Raw genomic sequence first — 22498 nt, forward strand, 5'->3', positions numbered from 1 at the left:
ACTGGTTGAACTGATTATGTTCACTCAAGGGATGGGGAGATCAAGCATTTTTTTCTGCGGGGTGGGGAATTTTGATTTCTTTTAGACATCATAACACATAACTATTTTTGATCTGTTAAGTGATGGATGGAAGAGATTATAAATCGTATTCCAATTATAAGTCATAAGACGTTGACGATCTTTGAAGTTATCTGCTATTTCTGTCCTTTCACCTGATAAGGGGTCGGGGGGTGGGATCAGAAATTCTGAATCCCTTTTAAGAATTATAGGTAGATGACCGTTTTGTTCTGATAAGTTATGCACTGGGGGATCAGAATTTTTGAATCCCTTAAAGTCATGTGGGTTCAGAAATTCTGAATTGTTGTAGAATTGTAAATAGAAAGCTCTTGCTATCATGTTAACAGATTTGGTGGGGGAGGGGGATCAGAAATTCTCAATACTTTTAGAACCATGAACAAATAGCCGTTTTTGTCCTGTGAGGTGATGGGGATCAGAAATTCTGAATGCATTTAGAATTATAAATAGATGACTGTTTTGCTCTGATGGGTTGTGGACTGGGGGGATCAGAATTTTTGAATCTATTAAAGTCTTGGAGGATCAGAAATTCTGCATCCTTTTTGAATTATAGATAGAGGACCGACATGTTCTGATAAGTTGTGGGCCGGGGGATCAGAAAATCTGAATCTCTGAAAGAAGGAAAACCGCGATGGGTGCACGATCGTTTTTACACACACCATTCTTTCCGTTAAATTGTACATTTTGGTAAAATTGGATGTAGTGTCCCTGGCGGACTCAACTGAACACTTCTTTTTCTCCTTCCAATTAGCAAAAACCTTTCGGAAACACAAACTATTTCAGCATCAAATACCAGTACTCTTCGGAATTTTTCCAAATTGGAATACCACATTTTAGTTTGGAAGGCGTTTGCTATTGATTTGTAGAAACAGGGCTCCTGGTAGACAAAAATGATTTCAGGATAAAAAAGCTCGCAGAAAAGTGTCAGACTGTGTAGCAAAGTAGTTCAATAATCCTATTGCAAAATGTCTAAGTGCGAATTAAACAGCAATTAATTCAAGAAATGAAACAAATAAAAGTCACTTGTGTTCTTAACTGAGAAACGTGTACTTTCTGAGTAAAAATATATTTCTGTGTATTTGAACATTTATATCTATCAAGGGTATAAGTTTTGTTCTTCGGTGCAAACCGAGAAATTCCCGCGCTTTTGAGAGTTATTGACTTTAATTTCAGCGTATTTTTCATATAGGTCTAACCTGAGAGGTTGAGAATAGAAGGCAATTTACGTGTAGTATATTTACTGCTAATATCCGCGAATAATTTCTGTTGAAGCTTCCGTGCTAAAGAACCTTTTGTGGTTAATCTAAGTGACGTAACTCTGCAACGGTGAAGAACTTCGCCGTCGAATTAAACGTGAAACGAAAATCATGATAAATATCCGTACTGAGAGAAGTAGTGCGCTCGTCTCCGGATTGAGCGCTCCGTCTTCGAACCCTGGCCAGGGACATTGCGCTGTGTACGTTCTTGGGCAAGACACTTCACTCTCACATTGCCTCTCTCCACCCAGGTGTATAAATGGGTACGGTGAACTTAATGCTGTGGGGTAACCCTGCAATGGACTAGCATCCTATCCAGGGGGGAGTAGAAATACTCCTGGTCGCTTTATGCTACAGAAACCGGGATGGGCTCCGGCCTGATGGGTTCGTCTGCAGACTTAAACTTTAATTTACTGAGGAAAGAGGAAACACTGATGCCAAACCTCTCGCGGTCTGTTTACAAATTAACAGTCGAGAAGCCGTTTCCAGAAAAATAACACCGAATTCCAATTCTTGCGCGCCGCGGCTTTTCCCCTGTCACTAAAGGTCAGGTTTTAGCGATCTACTGCATAACTCAAGGGCCCGTATAAGCAATAAAGACGGCGGAGTGACACAGTTTAAGACATTTATGAAAAATGAACATTTTCTTTGCAATTAGGGATAAGATGCCACAGAATTATGATCACTGACTATTTTGTGACTCAAGAAAAAATTATTAAATGGTCTGAAATGAATGTCAAAGACACATCCGCTTTAGAAAACTGCGACAACTTATTTCAAAAAACATCAAATTAAGCTAACGTCTCTGAAAGGGAAAGTTTCTGTAATGAATTCACCTCTTTTAATCAAAAAATATGTTGCTCTCTCTTGCGTCTGAAGTTTGAGAGGAAGATTTTTTAAACGTTCACAGCAAGAAAAAAAAAAACAGAATATACCCTTGCATGCACGGTTTTTCAACTTTGAATTTGGGCCAAAAACGCGTAACGAACGCAATCTATTGACACGGCTGGAAAGAACGTCTGAGAGTCGTGTATTGAAAAATCGCAAATTAACTATAAAGCCTCGCAAAGTCGAGTTGTGCGGTTTTTATCCGTAAAAGGGTTTGGTTTTTGTTAAGAAACTTTTAGTCTACCCGTTTTTATTAGCTTCCGAAGCCCTAAACATGTCTCTCAGCTTTTAATTCGTTAAAAAATGTACGGCGTACGTATTTTTCTGGCTTGTCATTTCTCAGAAATGCCGACTGAATAGGCCCGGAAAAACACTTCTTCTTGAGATCTTTGCCATGCAACAGGGGAATCCCCGATGGTTGCGTTACTAAATATCGCGCTAAGCAAGAACTATTAACCCCGGGGCGTTACTTAAAACTAAGAGATGTAGATTGCGAGCAGTCTCTCGTTTGCTCGAAGATCGGCGAGGGAAGAAACGCTGACCAACGAGAAGAGGCGAGAGCGGTGAAACTGCGAGGGGCGCCTTCTGAGCGTAATGCAGCAGTACAGATCAGAAGTTTAAAGCACTGGCTAGACGCATTTGTCTACGAAACACACTGCTTTTGATATAAAAGTTACAATTTGGGTCGCCTAGAGGAGGACAGAAACTTAAAAATTCGAGTTTAAATAAAGTTTATGGATGACTGTGTTTTAAGAAATGAAAGTGACCAATTGTCCTAAGTCACCATTTCATAAAGTTCATGCTCCGGAATGGAGAAAAGAAGTTTTTACACTCAAGGCCCCTCGGCCTTTCCCGCAAGATTAAATTTTGAAACAATTATATTTCGTTCACGCGCCAAAGAAATTTCTTTGCTTATACATGTTTTTCACTGTATCCCAAACTCACTGAATTTGTTACAGATATTGCTGGTTTTCAGTGTCACGCAATTCAAAATAGATCAAAATAAAAACCAAAACCGATCAATAGATAAAGTCCAGAATCTGGGAAACGAAAGAAGGTAAATATGCAAAGACTCTCGCCAAAATTCTGGTCACAGCGCGAGATATGCGGAGAGATTTTTTACCCAAATTTATAGAGATTTGTATGGAGACGCCATGCTGGTGCCCATCCGTATGGGCACCAATATGGAGGCCGGAAACCAACATAAACGTGTGTCACTGAGTTTTGCTACAAAAGCGTGAATTTATCCCCCGACGAACTCTAAAACATTAAAATAATACTTTTTCTAAGACATGAACTGTTCAGATAGCCAAGTTCTCCGAAATAAGTCACTTTTTTAACCATCAAGACAGCTCTCTTGGCCGTCATGTAAATGCCGTGTGACGCAAAAGCTTAGAAATTCCAGCGTAGTGTATCACAAAACCAAGAACCCATTCGGAGCGAAAATTTGTATGAATATTAGTTTTCAGCTGCTCTTATACATCATTGAAGTAAAATCTCAGGAAGATCAATAGTTTTGTAGTTCGAATTTTGGTGACGTCGTGTGAAAACCAGCTATAATCAAGACAAAGTAACTCAGAAGCAGTTGAATGACTGAAAAGGTTAGTGTCGCCTGAACGACTCCCTTTTTATTCTGTGATTTCTTTAATATAATTTTTGCGTGTAGCTAAATTTATTTGGCATCTCTCTTTCGGCAAAAGCAAGGTTCTTTCTAAAGGCTTCGCACCTATGGATGGCAGTCTCGTCAGGTGTCAAAAAACAAAATAAGCAACTAAGAAGATTTTTCCCAGGACCGCAAATGATCCCCAAATTGAACCGCAAATGATCCCGGACCGGAAATGATCCCCATATTGGACCGCAAATGATCCCGATCAAAAAATAAGGAATGGCATGGATTTATATCAGAGGAAGGTGAGAACATGTACAAAAATTATGAACTAAAAAAACATGTTTTATCATTTTGCAAAAGAAATATATCACAGTTGCTGTTCTGTTCTTCGAACGGTACAGATCGTTTTCACTGTCACGCAATAAAAAAAATAATAAATCGAAAACCAACCAATGGAAAAAGCTAAGAAATAGTGATGTACGCTACAGAAGATAACTAAATAAGACACTTCTCCAAGTTTTAGGCCTGCGCGTTTCCCCAAACTTCAGAAATTCGTCGTAAATGTTTCCCAGAAATTTACAGAGCCCAGTACGAAAACGCCATGTTGGTATACATCCGTGGTACACCAATAAGGTGACAGCGTCTCCCTTAATAGTTGCTTCATGGTTAGATTTTAGTTTAAAACTTTTGGGCGAGTGGCGTTAATGGCTGATAAAATGTGATTTAACTATAACACCGAAATATCAATGTTTAACAAAGGAGGATATGTAGCGTATGTTACACTGATCATAATTTTACTGGGAATTGCAAAGAAATGCAAGCTAAATCATTCATAACATCGTAGCTAACAACAAAATTTAGTCAAAAGTATGAAAAGCAAGTTGTAAGCCATTATAATTATAAGATGGCTTTAATAAAAACATCGGTATTCACGTACGCCAATTCCCTATCCACACCATCCCACCATCCATGCCATTCGTAATTTTTTAGTCGGGATCATTTGCGGTCCCTTTCGGGGATCATTTCCGGTCCGGGATCATTTGCGGTCCTGGGATCATTTGCGGACCCGTACAGGTCGTCATGGCCTTTTTCCCTTGCATCCCGAGGCCATTCTTATACAAGTTTAGGACGTTTTTGACTTAATTCAGGCAGCTCTAAAAGGTGAATGAATGAATTGTTAGTATGAATGAACGCCTCTTGGAATTTAGTTTTTATCCGTCGCGGGTTTTTATTTGCAGCAATTCAAAAGGCGCTGACCTTTCTTTTGGGTTCCAGTATTTCTTGTACAGTACAGTGTAACGCACGTTCAAAACCTCTTTCATAAAGACTCCACACTCTAGTCCTAGCGCGAGTTGCTTTTCTTGTTGTAAACCAGTGTTGACTGAATACAAATCAGTAAACGACAGGAAGAAAAATAATGGCCGGTCGATCAATCATTAGGCGGAATCGGTTTGGGCCTTCAGACTACTAGTGGGTCAGTAGCTAGGCTATGGCCAAGTAATAATAGAGAGGCAAGTCAAGACTGTGGTAAACTAAATGCCTTTATTTGCTTGACTTAATTAAATCTCTTACAGTGTTAATCAGTGATTTTAACTGTGAAACTTGCTCTAGCTTTTTTGTCCTTCTATGACAAGAGACAAATTTTAAAAAAAAGCTAATTGTATTCTCTACGAAGCAAAGAGTAATATATATTAGCGAAAACTTAACATAAATTGCTCGGTAAAGGCAGCCAAAGGAAGCTTTATCCACTGACCCACTGCCGGACTCTAGAGCAGAGTGTAGTGCACAATTCATAGCAGCAAAAGGACTCGCAAATCTTTCTGCACACATAGCGACACACCAATACCCATATCCAGTACCCCAAGCCCCTACGTTTGGAACCTAAACAGACAAGAAACAAGAGGTAAATTTTTTTTAGAGTGTGAATTTCAGGCGCTTGTAAGACTCGACTGTACTTTGAGTCGTCCCTAAACTTCGCTGATCACAAAGGGACTATATACTTATCTGAGTTGCAACATGAGCAAATTATCATAACATACCAAAATAAGAAAATAGAAGAGGAAATTACACTCCTAATGAAGGAAAAAAGATTCGATTTATCCCCCGTCAGGTTCACGTGCTGTGGGACAGATCACACACTGAGTGATGTAAATCGATGATTATTTATCCAATTTTTAAATTAATTAATTAATTAATTAATTAATTAATTAATTAATTAATACACTGTGACAGATAATGACTCCCACCGCGGTTTCTCGATTGCTTTCACTTACGTTTTGCGAGCTCTGTTTTCCTGGGTTGTACAGCGGTAGTTGAATCCACCTCCCCCTCGACAACGACGTAAATGGGAAGTTTCCCGCACATGTCCGTCATTTCATCACTCAGTTCAGAACGGTCCTCTAGAGTTCCGACAACTTTGAGCTTCACTTCAGTTTGTTGTCTTAGTATCTCAACCCGTCCACCTTTATCTCCCTAGTAAGAAAGTAATACATGAAAAGGGGAAATTCTTCATTCTATGAAAGTGATCTATAAAATGCTAGCTAGCTTAGAGCCAGACTTTCGTTTGGCTTGAGAAGCCCAAAGACTTTTTTTTTTCACCTATTCATAAACAATGTTCAAGAAATTAAAGCCCAGTTTTGTCAGTTTTAGCTAATAGATTCCATATAGTTTATTTCCTTACTTGACATTAGCTATAAAGGAATGGGTTGAAATTAGTAAATGTACAAATTAGGGAGATTGAGTTTGGGAAATGTATATTTGTTTCATTTCCAATGCTGCCATGGTTCAAACTAACGAAAAGAAACGTTAAGTTACCAGCAGTTTCTTTAAGTTGCCTGGCTTAGGAACATCATCGATTAAATCTCTCAAAAAGCAGGAATTGGTCGCTGGCAGATGGATCATCGTCAAATTCTGCAAAACAAGGTCACACGTGGTTTGCTTAGCAGTTCTACAACAGCTCTTGAATCAAAGCTAAGCGACTAATAAGCCGAAAGAGGGCTTAAGGTTTAAGTTGACATAAGGAAACCAGTTTCCCGAAGTGCGTATAGGCTGTTCATTACGAACTTGGCTCTATATATTTTCATATCCGCAGTTTCAAGACAGATCATATCATTGACACACTCAGAGACACAAGAGAAATGACACTGTCTTGTAGCACAAGAAAGTCCGCGGTCGACCGACATGTACACTAGAATAACCTGTAGTATATGTATTATAGTGTATGAACAGTGTAATCATGTTATAACCTTCTTGAAGTCGTAGACGATATCTCCTGCTTCATCATCAGGTGAAGTCTTTGGCACGTGGAAAGTCTCTGTTTCTTTCTCAGTGTCAACTTCAACCTGTTCGTCATAATCCTTGCCGTCTTTGTTCATCTTCAATGTGTATTTGGACACTGGATTACGTGCGGGATCCTGCATAATCTGAAGAATAAAAACGTATCAGGGTAACTATCCGATCTTTTAATATAATGTAGCCGGCGTATAGTCCCACTTTTCAACGATAAGCCTCCGAGGGGAATTTCATACCAAAGGAGCTCAGTCACGGTGTATTTAAGTTATTATGGCCACGTACAAAATTAGCTTGCAATTGAAGGAAACCTGAAAATAATTGCTTACTAAGGTAGAAAAACACCAAAGAGATAATAATAGACCGTAAAGAAACAAGGATGGTCTAGTTTGGAAACGATTGACACGGATTACAAACGACGAACATGATACTTACTGTTAGGATAAACTTTTCAAGATGCGCAAAACGTGAATAAACTTGTTAATTATGCATTACTTTGGTCCATGTAAGCTGATCAGTTGGCATTTTATTGATCATGGCCAAGATTAATTGTCCACTCCTTTAATCGTCCACTTTTCTACATCGTATTTCGCGGCAAGAGCTGTTGGAATGCAGCCTCGAAATTGTTTCCCTTTTGGAAGCTAAGTTTCTCTTGAGCGTAAGACGATAAATTAAACTTTAAATCAGTTCTACTACACATAACGAAACGCATAGCAATTACAATGGAGTACTCAATTTTAAAGGCGTTACTTTTATTTACCTTTTTGTCTCCACATTTACAGACAGTCGCAGCAGATGCAGCAGCAGCAAGGACGGAAAAACACAGAAGGAACACTTTGAACTCCTGGTGAAGGAAAAAAACAAAATATGTAAGAGATTTATCCGGCTTCTGAGGAAAAGCAAGCTCTCTAGATTTCTGGTATTTTTCTGACTAGACTGACATGTGTTAAATTTCCTTAGTAGCGAATAGGAAAATTGTCAAATTAAAAGCTAAACTCACCATTTTTCTCTTGTAACAGAATAGCGACAGTGCTTCTTTTTTCTTGTGGCAGAGGACTTGAACCTTTCTCCGATGAGAATGGATGCAAATTCATAAACGAACCTTTTTTATACTATAAACCTCTCACTTGATATTACCAATTACATGAAATTTTACACCTGTTGTGTGGATTGACTTTGCCAATGTTTCAGCTGCAATATTACAACCTTTATGACCTCGTACTAGCACTTCCTTCAGCTATGGTGCTACTACGCGTGTTCAATATCTATAAGTGCAGTTCCGATTGCAGTTCCGGGATCCACCCTACCCGTCTCTAAATAAGTACTTTGAAAAATCTGGGGTAACTGAAACTTATTATTGGACCTCAAATTGGCAATGGTAATACACTTTGGTGCAAAGATCATGACAGAATGCATGGTAACTGAAAAATTCACCTTGTGATGCGTGTAATCAACAAACATGGCCTCACAGTGTCCTAGAATAAGCTGTTCAACCCGCTTCAGCAATCATATTATTGCGCATGTGTGCAAATATATCTACCTGACTATCCAGATTGTATGATCACTCGACCGAACCAAACTCAAAAGGGGGATGTTACGGATTATATGATATTTTACACCTGCAACCAAGAGATTCTCTCTTGCTGCAACTGAACTGATTATCTCATTACACTGTTTCAGCTCTACAACACAGGTCACATTTATGACCTCGCACTAGCACTTCCTTCAGCTACGGCGCTACAGAACATGCTCATAACCATACGTGCTGTTACCCTACCCCTCTCTTAAGAAGTACGGAAAAACATCCGGAAATCCGAAAGTTATTACAGGGCCTGTATGTCATGTTTATGATGGCATTACAACTTGGTGCAAAGATCACAACAGACTGGTAAAAATTATATCCATCCGCACTGCTCGCAATAGATTTTCAACAACGTGCAACATTTTAATTGGATGCATTTGGTCTAATTCTCCAAAAGTGACTTCAAAGTCACCTAAAATCAACTCTTCAACTCTCTTCAGCAATCGTAGTCTTGCGCATGTGCTGCGGAAATTGCTGCCAGACTATGTAACTAAACTCAATTAGGGTTATTAAAGATTACATGATTGACGGCTAAAACTAGACTGACTTTCCCATTGTTTGGACACATTATTATGTTAACCGGAGTTCATGTCCATCCTTCAGCTATGGTGGCAGTGCGCATGCCCAATAACTCTAAATTGCGTTCCTGAGAGAATTCCTGGAAACAAGCAAAAGAGCAAAAAACATATCTGAGCCAGAAATAAGAGGATGTGGTTATAAATTGAAAAGCGCGCACAGGTCGCGTAACTTTTGATGTGCCCTTAAGTTTTTCTAGGTTACTTTTGTTGCAGCATGTGATACGTTCACCAAAGGTGACCTTGTGACCCGGCATAAGCACTTCCTTTAGCAATGATCATATTGCTGCAACCCTTTGATCGTATAAATAAGCGGCTTAATATTACACTGTAAATACCAAACAACGTCATTTGGGGGATACATCTAAACTGCAAAAATATGTCGTCGCTCAAAGGGTATCTCATGGACGTGAAAAATCCGCTAACTTACCGAGAACTGTCAATAAAGGGAGAGTTAAAACACTGCTCATTTTGCAGTTTGTTTTGGGCACACAAAAGCATAGATGGCCTTACGAACTTTCTAATGGTGTAAAGCCGAGTTGGTAAACGCTATTCGTTTCCTGCTTACAACTGTCTATCAAATCCGAAAGAAAGGCTACCGTGACAAGGTCGCATTAAGTCAACATTAGTGGATCATTTTACTTTCGCATGGTTAAAAATGTCGTACGAATGTCCTAAAATAAACTTGCCCTTCCCGCTCTTGATCTCTTCTTTCCCCACGGCCCCCTAATTGATGTTATGCGGGAAGCAAGGCTATGTCGACGGCCGCTGGGTGTGTTAGCAATTTCAGCTAGGTTAGGGTTAGCCTGCGATCTCAGCCGTCCTTCTTCGTTTCCCGCTCCGAGTGGCGTTTCATTTCGAGCGAGGAGTAAAGAAGGAAGGCTGTTTTTTTCAGTCTAGGTTAGCGTATGTTTCCCGTGCTCTTTATGCTCCTTTATGTAGTGACCATGATACTATCCGGAAGCCAACCAAAAGTTGCAACATTTTAATTAACATTTAAAACTTTGTTCGCGCAGCATGACTGTGGAGATCCAGATGATTATTATGGGGCCTATTTGTCATGTCCATGATGGCATTACAATTTGGTGCAACATTTTAATTTGGTGTATTTGGTCTAATTTTCAAACGTGGCCTCCAAGTCAGCTAAAGTCAGCTCTTCAACTCTCCTCAGCAATCATTGTACTGCGCATGTGCCGGGAAAATTGCTGCCAGATTACGTAACCAAACTCAAACAAGGGTATTACGGATTAGATAATTGACGGCTAAAATTAGACTGATTTTTCCCATTGTTTGGGCTTTACTATTCTGGTAACCGGTATTCATGACCCTCCTTCAGCTATGTTGGCACTGTGCATGCCCAATAACTCTAAATGACGGTCCTGGAAGAGTTCCTAGAAACAAGCAAAAGAGCAAAAAACTTATCTGGGCCAGAAATAAGTGGCTGTGGTTATAAATGAAGGAACGCGCACAGGTCGCGTAACTTTTGATGTGTCCCTAAGTTTTCCTAGATTACTTTTTCTGCAACATGTCATACGTTCACGAAAGGCGACCTTGTACATGTGACCCGGCATAAGCACTTCCTTTAGCAATGATCATATTGCTGCAACTCTTTGATCGTATAAATAAGCGGCTTAATATTACACTGTAAATACCAAACAACGTCATTTAGGGGATAGATCCAAACTGTAAAATATGTCGTCGCTCAAAGGGTATCTCATGGACGTGAAAAATCCGCTAACTTACCGTGAACTGTCCACAACGTGGGAGATATATAACACCGCTTATTTCTGCAGTTTATTTTAGGCGCATGAAAGCATAGATGGTCTTAGGAACTATCTAATGGTGTAAAGCCGAGTTGGAGGTGAACGCTATTCGTTCCCTGCTTACGAGTGTCTATCAAATACGAAAGAAAGGTCACCGTGACAAGGTCACATAAAGTCAACTTTAGTGGATCGTTTTACTTTCGCATGGTCAAAAATGTCGCATGAATGTCCCAACATAAACTTGCCTTTCCCGCTCTTGGTCTCTCCTATCCCACGGCCCCCTTGTTGATGTTAAGCGGGAAGCAAGGCTGCGGTCGGCGGCCGCTGAGTGTGTTAGCAATTTTAGCTAGGTTAGGGTTTGCCTGCGAGAACAGCCGTCTTTCTTCTCTTCTTGCTCCGAGTGGTGTGTCACTCCGAGCGAGGAGCAAAGGAGGGCAGTTTTGTCAGGCTAGGTTAGAGTGTTCGCAGTTTTTTCCGCGCTCTTTATGCTCCTTTACGTAGTGGCCATGATACTAGCCGGAAACCAACCGGATACTAACCGGAAATATGTTGCGACACTGTTTTGCTTACTGGAGACAACAGAAACAGGAACTGAGTTATCACCCGCAAGTGCGGTCGTCGACACAAAAAAAGAGCACTGGACAGCCTTTTAATAAGCCACGATTCTGATTCTCTCGGCTCTTCTGGATACCTGAATGCTGTAGTCGGAAATAAACGTAAATAGAGCAAGTAATTGGGCAGACGTCGTGTATCAACAGTAGTTCAAAATATCAGACTTCTTCTCGTACTTATCTCTCCCCATGCGCCTCTCCCTCCATCCCTCCCCCCCTCCCTCCCTCCCTCCCTCCCTCCCTCCCTCCCCCCCTCCCTCCCTCACTTCCTCCCACCCTCCCTCCCTGGCTGGCTAGCTAAGGGACAGATTGGGTAACTGAGTGACTTATTCACTTACGTTGCAGGTGGAAAGCGTTGGTCTTGCCATTATTATTGCTACCGCTATTGTCATTATCGCTACTAGTACCCCTGGGGGTGGAGACATGGTTGCTGCTGGAGATGTGTGTGGCATAGCTGCGGCTACTGAAAACAGCAAGGAGATGCTTCAAGGCCCGTCGTGTGATAAAAATAAATAAAAATATCCAGATGCTAGTGACTATCATATTTTGCTGCTTTGATTAAAAACCTTTGATTTGGAAGAGCTGATTTAAAAGTGAAAGAACTTCTAAAAGTGCATTGCGGCATTGAGACCAGTAGACTATATAGTTTATACCATGAAACAGCGAAAGAAAGTCTGCTTTTTTAGACTGGCAAATCTTTGCAACAATTTCAGACGAGAGCGATTGGCTAAGATTCCAGACTAAAATGTGGTGTTCCAATTTGATAAAATTCAGAGCAAATGCTAAGAATCACCTAAAAAATGGCTGCTTTTTCGGTGTAAAATAGAAACCTTTCTCGGAGAATAGTTATTTTTACGTTGCATTCTTGGAAGTTCCGTTGGAAATGAGTGCAAAATTGGCCTAAAGTGAAACGTAGAGTTTAGACGGAAATCCATGACTGCCACTTAATTCCAAAGACGATTTTTGCAGTATACTCTGAATCTTAAACTGGTGTTAAAAGTCAGACGAAAAGTTCCCTGTTTGCAAGGAATGAAAAAATTCTTTCAAGTAATTTCCTATTCTTTATTTGAACTGCAGTACACTCTATACACTCTATACACTTAATCATTTTCAAATTAATTTATTTTACAAAAAAGGGCATGTCCGCAACTAGCAAAGGCTAATCTAGGCAGGCCATGCCTTAATAGCTGAATTACGAAACTATACGAAATCAGAAATTAACTAATAAAATAAGAGGGAAAAAATACAGTATTAAATAACAACAAGAAAAACCGTTTCATTGACCTAATTTAAAATATTTAAGGCACAGCTACTGTTTATGCTAGCTAGAAGAGGACAGATCAGGAGATGCAAACTTGATAACAACTTAATGGCTACGCATAAGAAACCAAATGATTTTTTTTTAATTTCTTGCCTCGAGAGGTTCCTCCATAGAAAACGATTCAGAATTTCTGAACCCCCAAAGATCACTACAAAAGGTTCAGAATTTCTGATCCTCTAAAGAACACTAGAAAGGTGTTACTTTCCAAACTCGTTTTCTTTTTTATTTTGTTTAAATAACTATTACTTATTAACGATTATGTACATTTTTTAAGTTTTTGCTATTCATGTTGTGATTGCTGTGATCAATGCAAGTTTCGTAATATAACCTTTGGAACCATGTAATTCTAGCTTTGCCCAACACGTTTTTACATCTTCAATCCAACTTTTTGAGTGGGCTACCAGTTCATTGACACTCCAGTTACACAACCAGTTTAACCATGCTCAAAGGTGAAGAGTGTGGGTAAAATTGTTTTGTAATGTACTGTAGTGTTCTTCTAATATTACAAGCAATTCTATTCTTTCTCTTTTAATTTGGCGTACTCCTCTTGGAGATGCTTTCTGGTAGACGGTAACAGTTTGCTGTCCTCAGTTAAGGAAAATGAACATAAGATGATACAAGTTCTGGGGAGCTCATCAACCTATGGAGTCCACCTTCTGGGCACGTCTTGTGGACTCCACTTCCCCTTAAAAGATCCTTTCCAGTACTGGATCTTGACCACATCTTCATTCACTTCAAGAACTTTTCCAATTACCGGCACTTTATCGTAATTGACCAGGTGGACTGCCACAAACTTTCCCACCTCAATGTTCTCCAAGCAGTCATCCACAGCTTCGACTGGGTTTTCCCGCTCTCGTGATGGCCTGTATCGTCCAGTGCAGTGTAGATCTGACAAATCAAAAACCACACTGCTTAGTTAAATGGGTCGCATCAGCATATTTTATGGTTAGGGATTCCATGGATGAAGAAAATTATAATGATCTGGACACTAAATATAAGTTTTAAATGATTTTCATTACTACAAGTACACCTGTGGAGATGTATGTAATGTGGATGTTTTATTGGTTTTTTTTTCGTAACAAATGCTCAGTCCTAGCTTTAAATTTCCATTAATATACTTTACACCTCAAAAATCTGTACGCTGCATGTACACTGTAAGCTGTACCCATCTGCCAATTTAGTGTCTCATACTTATAATACATGTACTAAGCACCACTTGCCATAAACCAAGAAACACACCTGTTGAGTCTCAACTGTTTCTTTGTCACGCATGGCTTGCAAATGATCAGGAATGGTGATTTAAATCTTCATTTGCTGGCCACTGTACTTTGAGACACCTTTTAAGAATTTCTAAAGGCCACTGCGAGTGATTAGGCAGCTCCAAAAGTTTGTCAATATCCTGGAGCCACTGAGCCCATGCTCTTGAGACTCCCACAGGATAGTGCTCCTCAAATTGTTTAAGATCTCCCTTAATTCAGAGCCTCCACATCAATTTTGTTCAGCGTGGGCTGCACAAGGCTGGGTCTCTCATTTGGTATGGACTTAAAAAGAGCAAAGATAAAAATGTCATAAACTGCACTTTGTAGACATTTTGTTATGGAAATTAAAATTAGAGACCTCACCTTGGATGCCAAACTTTAGTTTCCCCAAGGGCAGTAAAAGGCTGATGTGATGAAATGTTTCCACTGGCTTTGAATTAATTAACTGTTTCTTCATGATCTTAAAAATCAACATTAATTTTATTAAGGAAACAGTGTGGCATGCATTCCCTGCGAAATAAATTCCAGTAGTTTGGGAATTCCTAGGAATTCCTAGGAATTCTTAGGAATTCCAAGTTATTCTAAGACATGCAAATTATGCTTTATCCGAGACCTTGAAATTTCTGGGAATATTTGGGAATAGTGGAAGTATGACTGGGAAATATTGGGAATTCCTAGGATTTCCAAGTTATTCCAAGCCATGCAAATTATGCTTAATCCAAGACCTTGGAATTTCTGGGAATATTTGGGAATAGTGAAAAGTATGACTGGGAATTATTGGAAATTCCTTGGAACTCCTATTATTTCCCAGACTGTTTTTAAAAATGTGTTTGGAATATCTAGGAATCTTTGGGAACAGCTAAAACACATGAAATATTGTTGGAAATTTCTATAAATTTCCCAAAATGTCAAAATTAGAGATGAACTCAGTGCATGAATCAGTTTCTGTGAATTAGTAAAAATCAACAGGATCATTTCTCTGGAGTTCCATACCTTTTTATTGTTGTCAAGCTCCAAGGTAATTATTTCCAAACAAATGTTACTACATTAATTCCAGTTTACGTCTGACAACTCAACATAAAACTATAACACTCATAACATTGGTTTTTAGATCCAACATGATTTGTTAGAGAATAAGTGCCCGTATGGACCCTTAAATCAAACACCCAGCTGAGTTTAACTGATAGAAAAATGGATGCTCTTAGATTTGATAACCAAGAAAGAGGACAAGTTGCAGCGAGCATGTAACGAGTGTCTTGTTAGTGGTAAGTGAATCGAAAACTTTGATGACATTCATACAAATTTTCTTTGAAGGCTGTATTTCAGACTTTGTGACGAACTTGGTGGTTTTTCACTTAAGTTTCTGGAATTCAAAATATAAACTTATCTACGCTTCAATAAAGTCGACTTACTAAAGCTTACTTGCTGTACATTGCTTATTACATAGCCTAGTTTATACGTCGAATTTAATTCAGACGAATTTAAATCCTTTAACTGTGAGATGTCGACATTGGAGCTCCGATTTACATGTAGGGTAACCCGAAAACACTGACCCCCGCAAATTTGATGTCTACAATAGCGCTTGTAATGATTTAGACATCAAATTAGTGTTTTCTTCCTTTAAGATAGGTAACCTTTTTGGTGTGAAAGACCCTATCCCCGGCGGGCTTCGTTCACGTGTGGTTTATAAGTTTACATGTGCGGGCTGTACTGCCTGATATGTCGACGAAACCACCCGACATTTTTCCACACGCGTACGTGAGCACTTAGCCGTTGATAAGGCCTCTCACATTTTCAAACATCTTCAGAATTCTGAACGTTGTCGCTCATTGTGTTCAACAGACTGCTTTCATATTTTAGATCACGCCACTGCCAGCTTTCAACTCAAGATAAAGGAGGCTATCCATATTCAAAAAGAACTACCTTGCCTCAACCAGCAATTACACCATGTAAATCTAAAATTATCCTTTTAATTTACACCTTTTCACGTTCTTTTGTTACTATTTGTCTTAATTAGCATTTTTGTCTACTTATTATTCAACTTGCTTTGTAATCATTCAACTGAAGATGACAGAAGTTCTGTCGAAACATGTCTTGTAAACTTAAAAAATTGGTCGTTTTCCTTAAAATAATAATAATAAGTATACATAATCATACGGTTTCGAGTTCAATTTAGGATTAATTTGCACAAGTGAGGTTTTCAAAAAGCTGAAATTACACGAGCCGCTTTGGCGAGTGCAATTTCAGCTTTTTTAAAAACTCGCAAGTGATAATTAATTCCAAATTGAACGAGAAAAACCATATGATTACTTAATAATAATATAAACATGAAAAAAATTTGCGTTGAGGAAATGCCGGAAGATCTTTCTTGAAGCCATTTTTTCTCATTCGAGAAAACTTTTTTCAAAGTTTCTGCACGAAATTTTCGTCATCATTTTATGTGATATCATTGGCTTAGAATATTTCCTACTTTCTTTAGGCATATCATAATCTAGAATTATGATGTGTCATTTGCACTGATGTTACACTTTTTGCACTGGTGTAACACTTGAACTGCACTGCTCTTAGCCAATCAGAATCAAGTAATTTTTTCATGTATATGATAATAATAATAATAATAATAATATTAATAATAATATTAATAATAATAATAATATTAATAATAATACTCGCCAAAAAATCTAAAGTCTTGCTTATCGTACAGCACTAACATGCCCTATGAATGGTCAGGATGGAAAGATATGTGATACTGGCTCGTGTGATCAAATTGTGTGTAGCAACTTACTGTTGCTAATTTTGTTGTTGTTGTTGTTGTTGTTGTGGTTGTTGTTTTTTCTTTTTTTTTGGAGGGGGGGGGGTATTTATTGCTTAACACAGATAATGCTATAGGCATTAAGGTATGTGGGATGGCAGCAGCCAACTCATCTACCTGTATGAATGTGGTACAATGCTAATAAAAGTATGATTAGAAGGCAAACCACAATATAGTCAGTGTAAACGTATACTAAACCTTAGTTTTCATTAGATCCTGGTAACCTGCACCTCTGCTGGTTTTTGGAGCTACTGTAGGAACATTGTTTCTTTTAGTGTACTGCTGTATTTGTTCTATTGTTCTCCTAACCAATGTCAGACATATACCTTTGCCCAGTCAAGAGTGTATGTACAGTGTACATGTATCTCTTCTAAGCCTTCATATTCATTGTTCCTTAATGCTTTGTGTTGTCATTAATTATGATATTATCTGACTTTCTTTCGGCTAGGATGTAGTTCAAGAAGTTGGAGACATTGTCGACATGGTCAGCAGCATAAATTTTAAGCGGCTGATGACCATATTCAGTGTCGTCATAATATGTCCTGTCAGTGCATCTGACCTTGTAGCAGAAGCTCTGACAACATCTGGAGCTGTCAAGACTCAGTAAGGCTTCATAGTAGATACAAACATGAAAAGAGAGTCAAGAGCAGAAGGTAAGTGAATTATGATGCAATTGTTGAAAAAGACTCATCTTAAACTCACTTTTACTCGTCAAACCTCTTAGGAGTTAAAGGGTTATAAAACTATCTCCCTTCACCCTTTCCCTCCAAACAGTGACTTAACAGATTTTACTCTGGCTTATGCCAGACGCTTTTACTCATCAAAGGGAGACTCCGTAGGGGTTAAAGGGTAAAAGTTGCCAAGTGCCATACTGTAACTGGTTCACTGAAAGATACTCATCAGCAACTATTTTTGCTTTTGAGACTGATAGTTGATTTCCAAATGTGACATTTATTGCAATAACAAAAAAAATAGCTCCATTTTCATTGTTGCTAAACAAAATTTCACATTCCATTGTCTGAGTCATTCAGTTTTATTTTTGGCTCATTTATTTTCATATTTTCAATTATCTGGACTATTCAGCCCAGTCCCCACAAGTCCATATAATCTATGTTCGACTGTATATTAAAAAATGAGTTTACATTGTATTGATGCATAAATTTGTATTTCAGACCTTGTCATGACTGAGGTTGTCAGTTCATTTGTTGAGGGGCACTGGGCAGTGGCGAGAAAAATGGTGGGCAGAGTCGTGTGTCCAAGTGCACAACCAACGTGATTTTAGTGCGGAATAAAGAAGCCGACAAACAGCCAAGCAACTTCTTGCGACATTTTCTGAGGAAGGGGATCTCATCTTTGACATTGGCAGTGGAAATGGTAAAGAAGGTTTTTGTTTTGTGTGGCAACTACTATACACCCCGAAAACTGTGTATTGACTGCCAATTCTTCGATTTGGCATTAAGCACAGGCGATTACAGAATCTTGTCTCGCGAGAAGGTGGTAACTTACTTTTGAACAGTACTGTAGTCACAAGAATGTCCTTGAAATTGTACTGTTTTGAAAGGAGGCAAAGTATTGGTCGCAAGCATGCGTTATGGAACCCAACAACAGCCATGAATTCTTGCATTACTTGATATTTGACTTAAAAGGTAGTAAAATCATTGTTTCTCACTACCGCAATTTCAGGAAATGGATTGCTGGCTGGATTAAGCATGAAAAGGCCATCAGATTACATTGACCAGTGGAAAGATGAAAATGCTCAGTGGCATCTCCTAGAGGATATCAAAGAGCAGTTGCAAGTCAATGATGTTTCCCAGTAACTGTGGCTTTCGCAGTTTGGTTTTATGGTCTGCCCAGTATTCTTTGTCAATGAGCAGTTTTTCAAGGGCACCCAAAGAATCGTTAATCAGTGAAAAATATGTTCACACGGCCCAATTAGCCACTTGAGAATCCGGGATGACTTCTGTGAAAACAATTAGATTTAAACTTTCTGCTTTCAGAAAGCTTCGTGTAAATAATTATGTTAAGATATGGTGTGAAAAGGAAAGCCAAATCAAATATACTTGAAGGAAAGCTTTAGTCGTGTGATGTGCTATTTTATTTAACTTTTTTGGTGGTCAGATGTATTGATCTTTACAAACAGGATTTATTTTGAAAAATGAGTCATCGAGGCCTCACACTGTAATACTTTTCTTGCTTGAGTTATGGCGAATATACCTTTGTTACACAACGGCCATGTTTAGCCCCAGGAGAATAACAGACTTTGGTTTGAGACGTCTGGCCTCCAATTGACTGTACAGCTGCACTGGAATTATTTGTAACTAGCCACCACTGGTTGAACTGATTATGTTCACTCAAGGGATGGGGAGATCAAGCATTTTTTTCTGCGGGGTGGGGAATTTTGATTTCTTTTAGACATCATAACAGATAACTATTTTTTGATCTGTTAAGTGATGGATGGAAGAGATTATAAATCCTATTCCAATTATAAGTCATAAGACGTTGACGATCTTTGAAGTTATCTGCTATTTCTGTCCTTGCACCTGATAAGGGGTTGGGGTGGGGGGATCAGAAATTCTGAATCCCTTTTAAGAATTATAGGTAGATGACCGTTTTGTTCTGATAAGTTATGCACTGAGGGATCAGAATTTTTGAATCCCTTAAAGTCATGTGGGTTCAGAAATTCTGAATTGTTGTAGAATTGTAAATAGAAAGCTCTTGCTATCATGTTAACAGATTTGGTGGGGGAGGGGGATCAGAAATTCTCAATACTTTTAGAACCATGAACAGATACCCGTTTTTGTCCTGTGAGGTGATGGGGATCAGAAATTCTGAATGCATTTAGAATTATAAATAGATGACTGTTTTGCTCTGATGGGTTGTGGACTGGGGAATCAGAATTTTTGAATCTGTTAAGGTCTTCGGGGATCAGAAATTCTGAATCCTTTTTTAATTATAGATAGAGGACCGATATGTTCTGATAAGTTGTGGGCCGGGGGTTAAAAAATCTGAATCTCTCAAAGTAGGAAAGCGCGATGGGTGCACGATCGTTTATACATACACCATCTTTTCCCGTTAAATTGTACATTTTGGTAAAATTGGATGTAGTGTCCCTGGCGGACTCGACTCAGCACTTCTTTTTCACCTTCCAATAAGCCAAAACCTTTCGGAAACACAAACTTTTTCAGCATCAAATACCAGTACTCTTCGGAATTTTTCCAAATTGGAATGCCACATTTTAGTTTGGATGGCGTTATTATTTATTGCTATTGATTTGTGGAAACAGGGCTCCTGGTAGAAAAAAAATGATTTCAGGATAAAAAAGCTTGATTAAATTTCGCAGAAAAGTGTGAGACTGTAGGAAAGTAGTTCAATAATTAATGCTATTGCAAAATGTCTAAGTACGAATTAAACAATTAATTCCAGAAATGAAACAAATAAAAGTCACTTGTGCTCTTAACTGAGAAACGTGTACTCTCTGATTAAAAATATATTTCTGTATTTGAACATTTATATCTATCAAGGGTATAAGTTTTGTTTTTCGGTGCAAACCGAAAAATTCCCGCGCTTTTGAGAGTTATTGACTATAATTTCAGCGTATTTTTCATTTAGGTCTAAGGTGAGAGTTTGAGAATAAAAGGCAATTTACGGCTAGTATATTTACTGCTAATATCCGCGAATAATTTCTGTTGAAGCTTCCGTTGTCGGAAACAGGATAATACCATAGATATCAATTAGTGATTGTGAAATGTTTGTCTGGAAATCTTTGTTGTTCTTATGTCTAGAAGATTCGTATCTAACCAACCAGCGTACTTTAACTAAGGTGTGCCTCGAAGATAAGAAACAATTGTTTGTGATTTAATTAGCTTTTGAGTCGAAGGAATCTGTCAGTCAGTCGAGTCAAAGAGTTGTGAAATCTAGCGAGAATCGAAGAGGAGAAGAATAAAATCTTGTGAAGACGAGACAGTGTGGGCTATCCTTTTCTAATTCTCCACACCGTGTTAAAGAATCTTTTGTGGTTAGTCTAAGTGACGTAACTCTGAAACGGTGAAGAACTTCGCCGCCGAATTAAACGTGAAACGAAAATCATGATAAATATCCGTACTGAGAGAAGTAGTGCGCTCGTCTCCGGATCGAGCGGTCCGTCTTCGAACCATGGCCGGGGACATTGTGCTGTGTACGTTCTTGGGCAAGACACTTCACTCTCACATTGCCTCTCTCCACCCAGGTGTATAAATGGGTACCGGCGAATTTAATGCTGTGGGGTAACCCTGCAATGGACTAGCATCCCATCCAGGGGGCAATAGAAATACGCTCCTGGTCGCTTTCTGCTACAGAAACCGGGATAAGCTCCGGCCTGATGGGCTCGTGTGCAGACTTAAACTTTACCTTACTGAGGAAAGAGGAAACACTGATGCCAAACCTCTCGCGGTCTGTTTACAAATTAACAGTCGAGAAGCCGTTTCCAGAAAAATAACACCGAATTCCAATTCTTGCGCGCCGCGGCTTTTCTCCTGTCACTAAGGTCAGGTTTTAGCAATCTACTGCATAACTCAAGGGCCCGTATAAGCAATAGAGACGGCGGAGTGACACAGTTTAAGACATTCATGAAAAATGAACATTTTCTTTGCAATTAGGGATAAGATGCCACAGAATTAGTAAGTAAGTAAGTAAGTAAGTAAGTAAGTAAGTAAGTAAGTAAGTAAGTAAGTAAGTAAGTAAAGACTTTATTTAAAGAGGTTAGCACTAAAATAGTATAAAAATACTAACAAACCAGTGGCCCTCTAAAAATTATGTTCACTGACTATTTTGTGACTCAAGAAAAAACTATTAAATAGTCTGAAATGAATGTCAAAGACACATCCCCTTTAGAAAACTGCAACAACTTACTTCAAAAAACATAAAATTTAAGTTAACGTCGCTGAAAGGGAAACTTTCTCTAATGAATTTATCCTTTTTTAATCAAAAAATATGTTGCTCTCTCTTGAGTCTGAAGTTTGAGAGGACGATTTTTAAAAGTTCACAGCGAAAAAAAAAAAAAAAACAATATACCCTTCCGTGCACGGTTTTTCCAACTTTGAATATGGGCCAAAAACGCGTAACGAACGCAATCTATTGACACGACTGGAAAGAACGCCTGCGAGTGGTGTATTGAAAAATCGCAAATTAACTATAAAGCCTCGCAAAGTCGAATTCTGCGATTTTTATCCGTAAAAGGGTTTGGCTTTTGTTCAGAAATTTTTAGTCCACCCGTCTTTATTAGCTTCCGAAGCCCTAAACATGTCTCTCAGCTTTTAAGAGTGCCTGCCTGTAAAAATCAGACAAATTCTTAATTTCGCGGCAAGGGTCGAAAATTCGATTTCGCTCATATTTCTATGGTAGATAGGCTAGGGTATGACAAAAACTACTGGATAGTTTCTTTGGCAAAATATCCTTTTATTTCAAAGAAATATGCAAATTAC

General features: G+C 38.8%; 3 protein-coding genes and 2 long non-coding RNA genes across 5 annotated transcripts in view; 3 read left to right on the forward strand and 2 right to left on the reverse strand.

Annotated features, from left to right (window-relative positions):
* LOC145496426 (uncharacterized) overlaps window positions 1–22498 on the forward strand; it is a 77351-nt gene that overhangs the window by 24543 nt on the left and 30310 nt on the right. The window lies entirely within an intron of this gene.
* On the forward strand, window positions 94–20504 carry LOC145496435 (uncharacterized). Its single transcript, XR_014050547.1, has 2 exons — window positions 94–546; window positions 19588–20504. It is a non-coding gene; the product is annotated as an uncharacterized LOC145496435 (long non-coding RNA).
* On the reverse strand, window positions 5705–6815 carry LOC145496430 (uncharacterized). The gene is made up of 2 exons (XM_081476083.1): window positions 6643–6815; window positions 5705–6300 (listed from the first exon to the last, which is right to left on the reverse strand). Exons 1-2 carry the CDS (start codon window positions 6727–6729, stop codon window positions 6094–6096), a joined length of 294 nt encoding a protein of 97 aa, XP_081332209.1. The 5' UTR covers window positions 6730–6815; the 3' UTR covers window positions 5705–6093.
* Window positions 6951–7282, reverse strand: LOC145496431 (uncharacterized). Its single transcript, XM_081476084.1, has one exon. The coding sequence runs from the start codon at window positions 7245–7247 to the stop codon at window positions 7062–7064; it is 186 nt and encodes a 61-aa protein (XP_081332210.1). The 5' UTR covers window positions 7248–7282; the 3' UTR covers window positions 6951–7061.
* Window positions 17505–19414, forward strand: LOC145497876 (uncharacterized). The gene is made up of 3 exons (XR_014050742.1): window positions 17505–17692; window positions 18212–18413; window positions 18723–19414. It is a non-coding gene; the product is annotated as an uncharacterized LOC145497876 (long non-coding RNA).

The sequence above is a fragment of the Orbicella franksi genome, chromosome 9 (genome assembly GCF_964199315.1).
Source record: "Orbicella franksi chromosome 9, jaOrbFran1.1, whole genome shotgun sequence".
Lineage (NCBI taxonomy): Eukaryota > Metazoa > Cnidaria > Anthozoa > Scleractinia > Merulinidae > Orbicella > Orbicella franksi.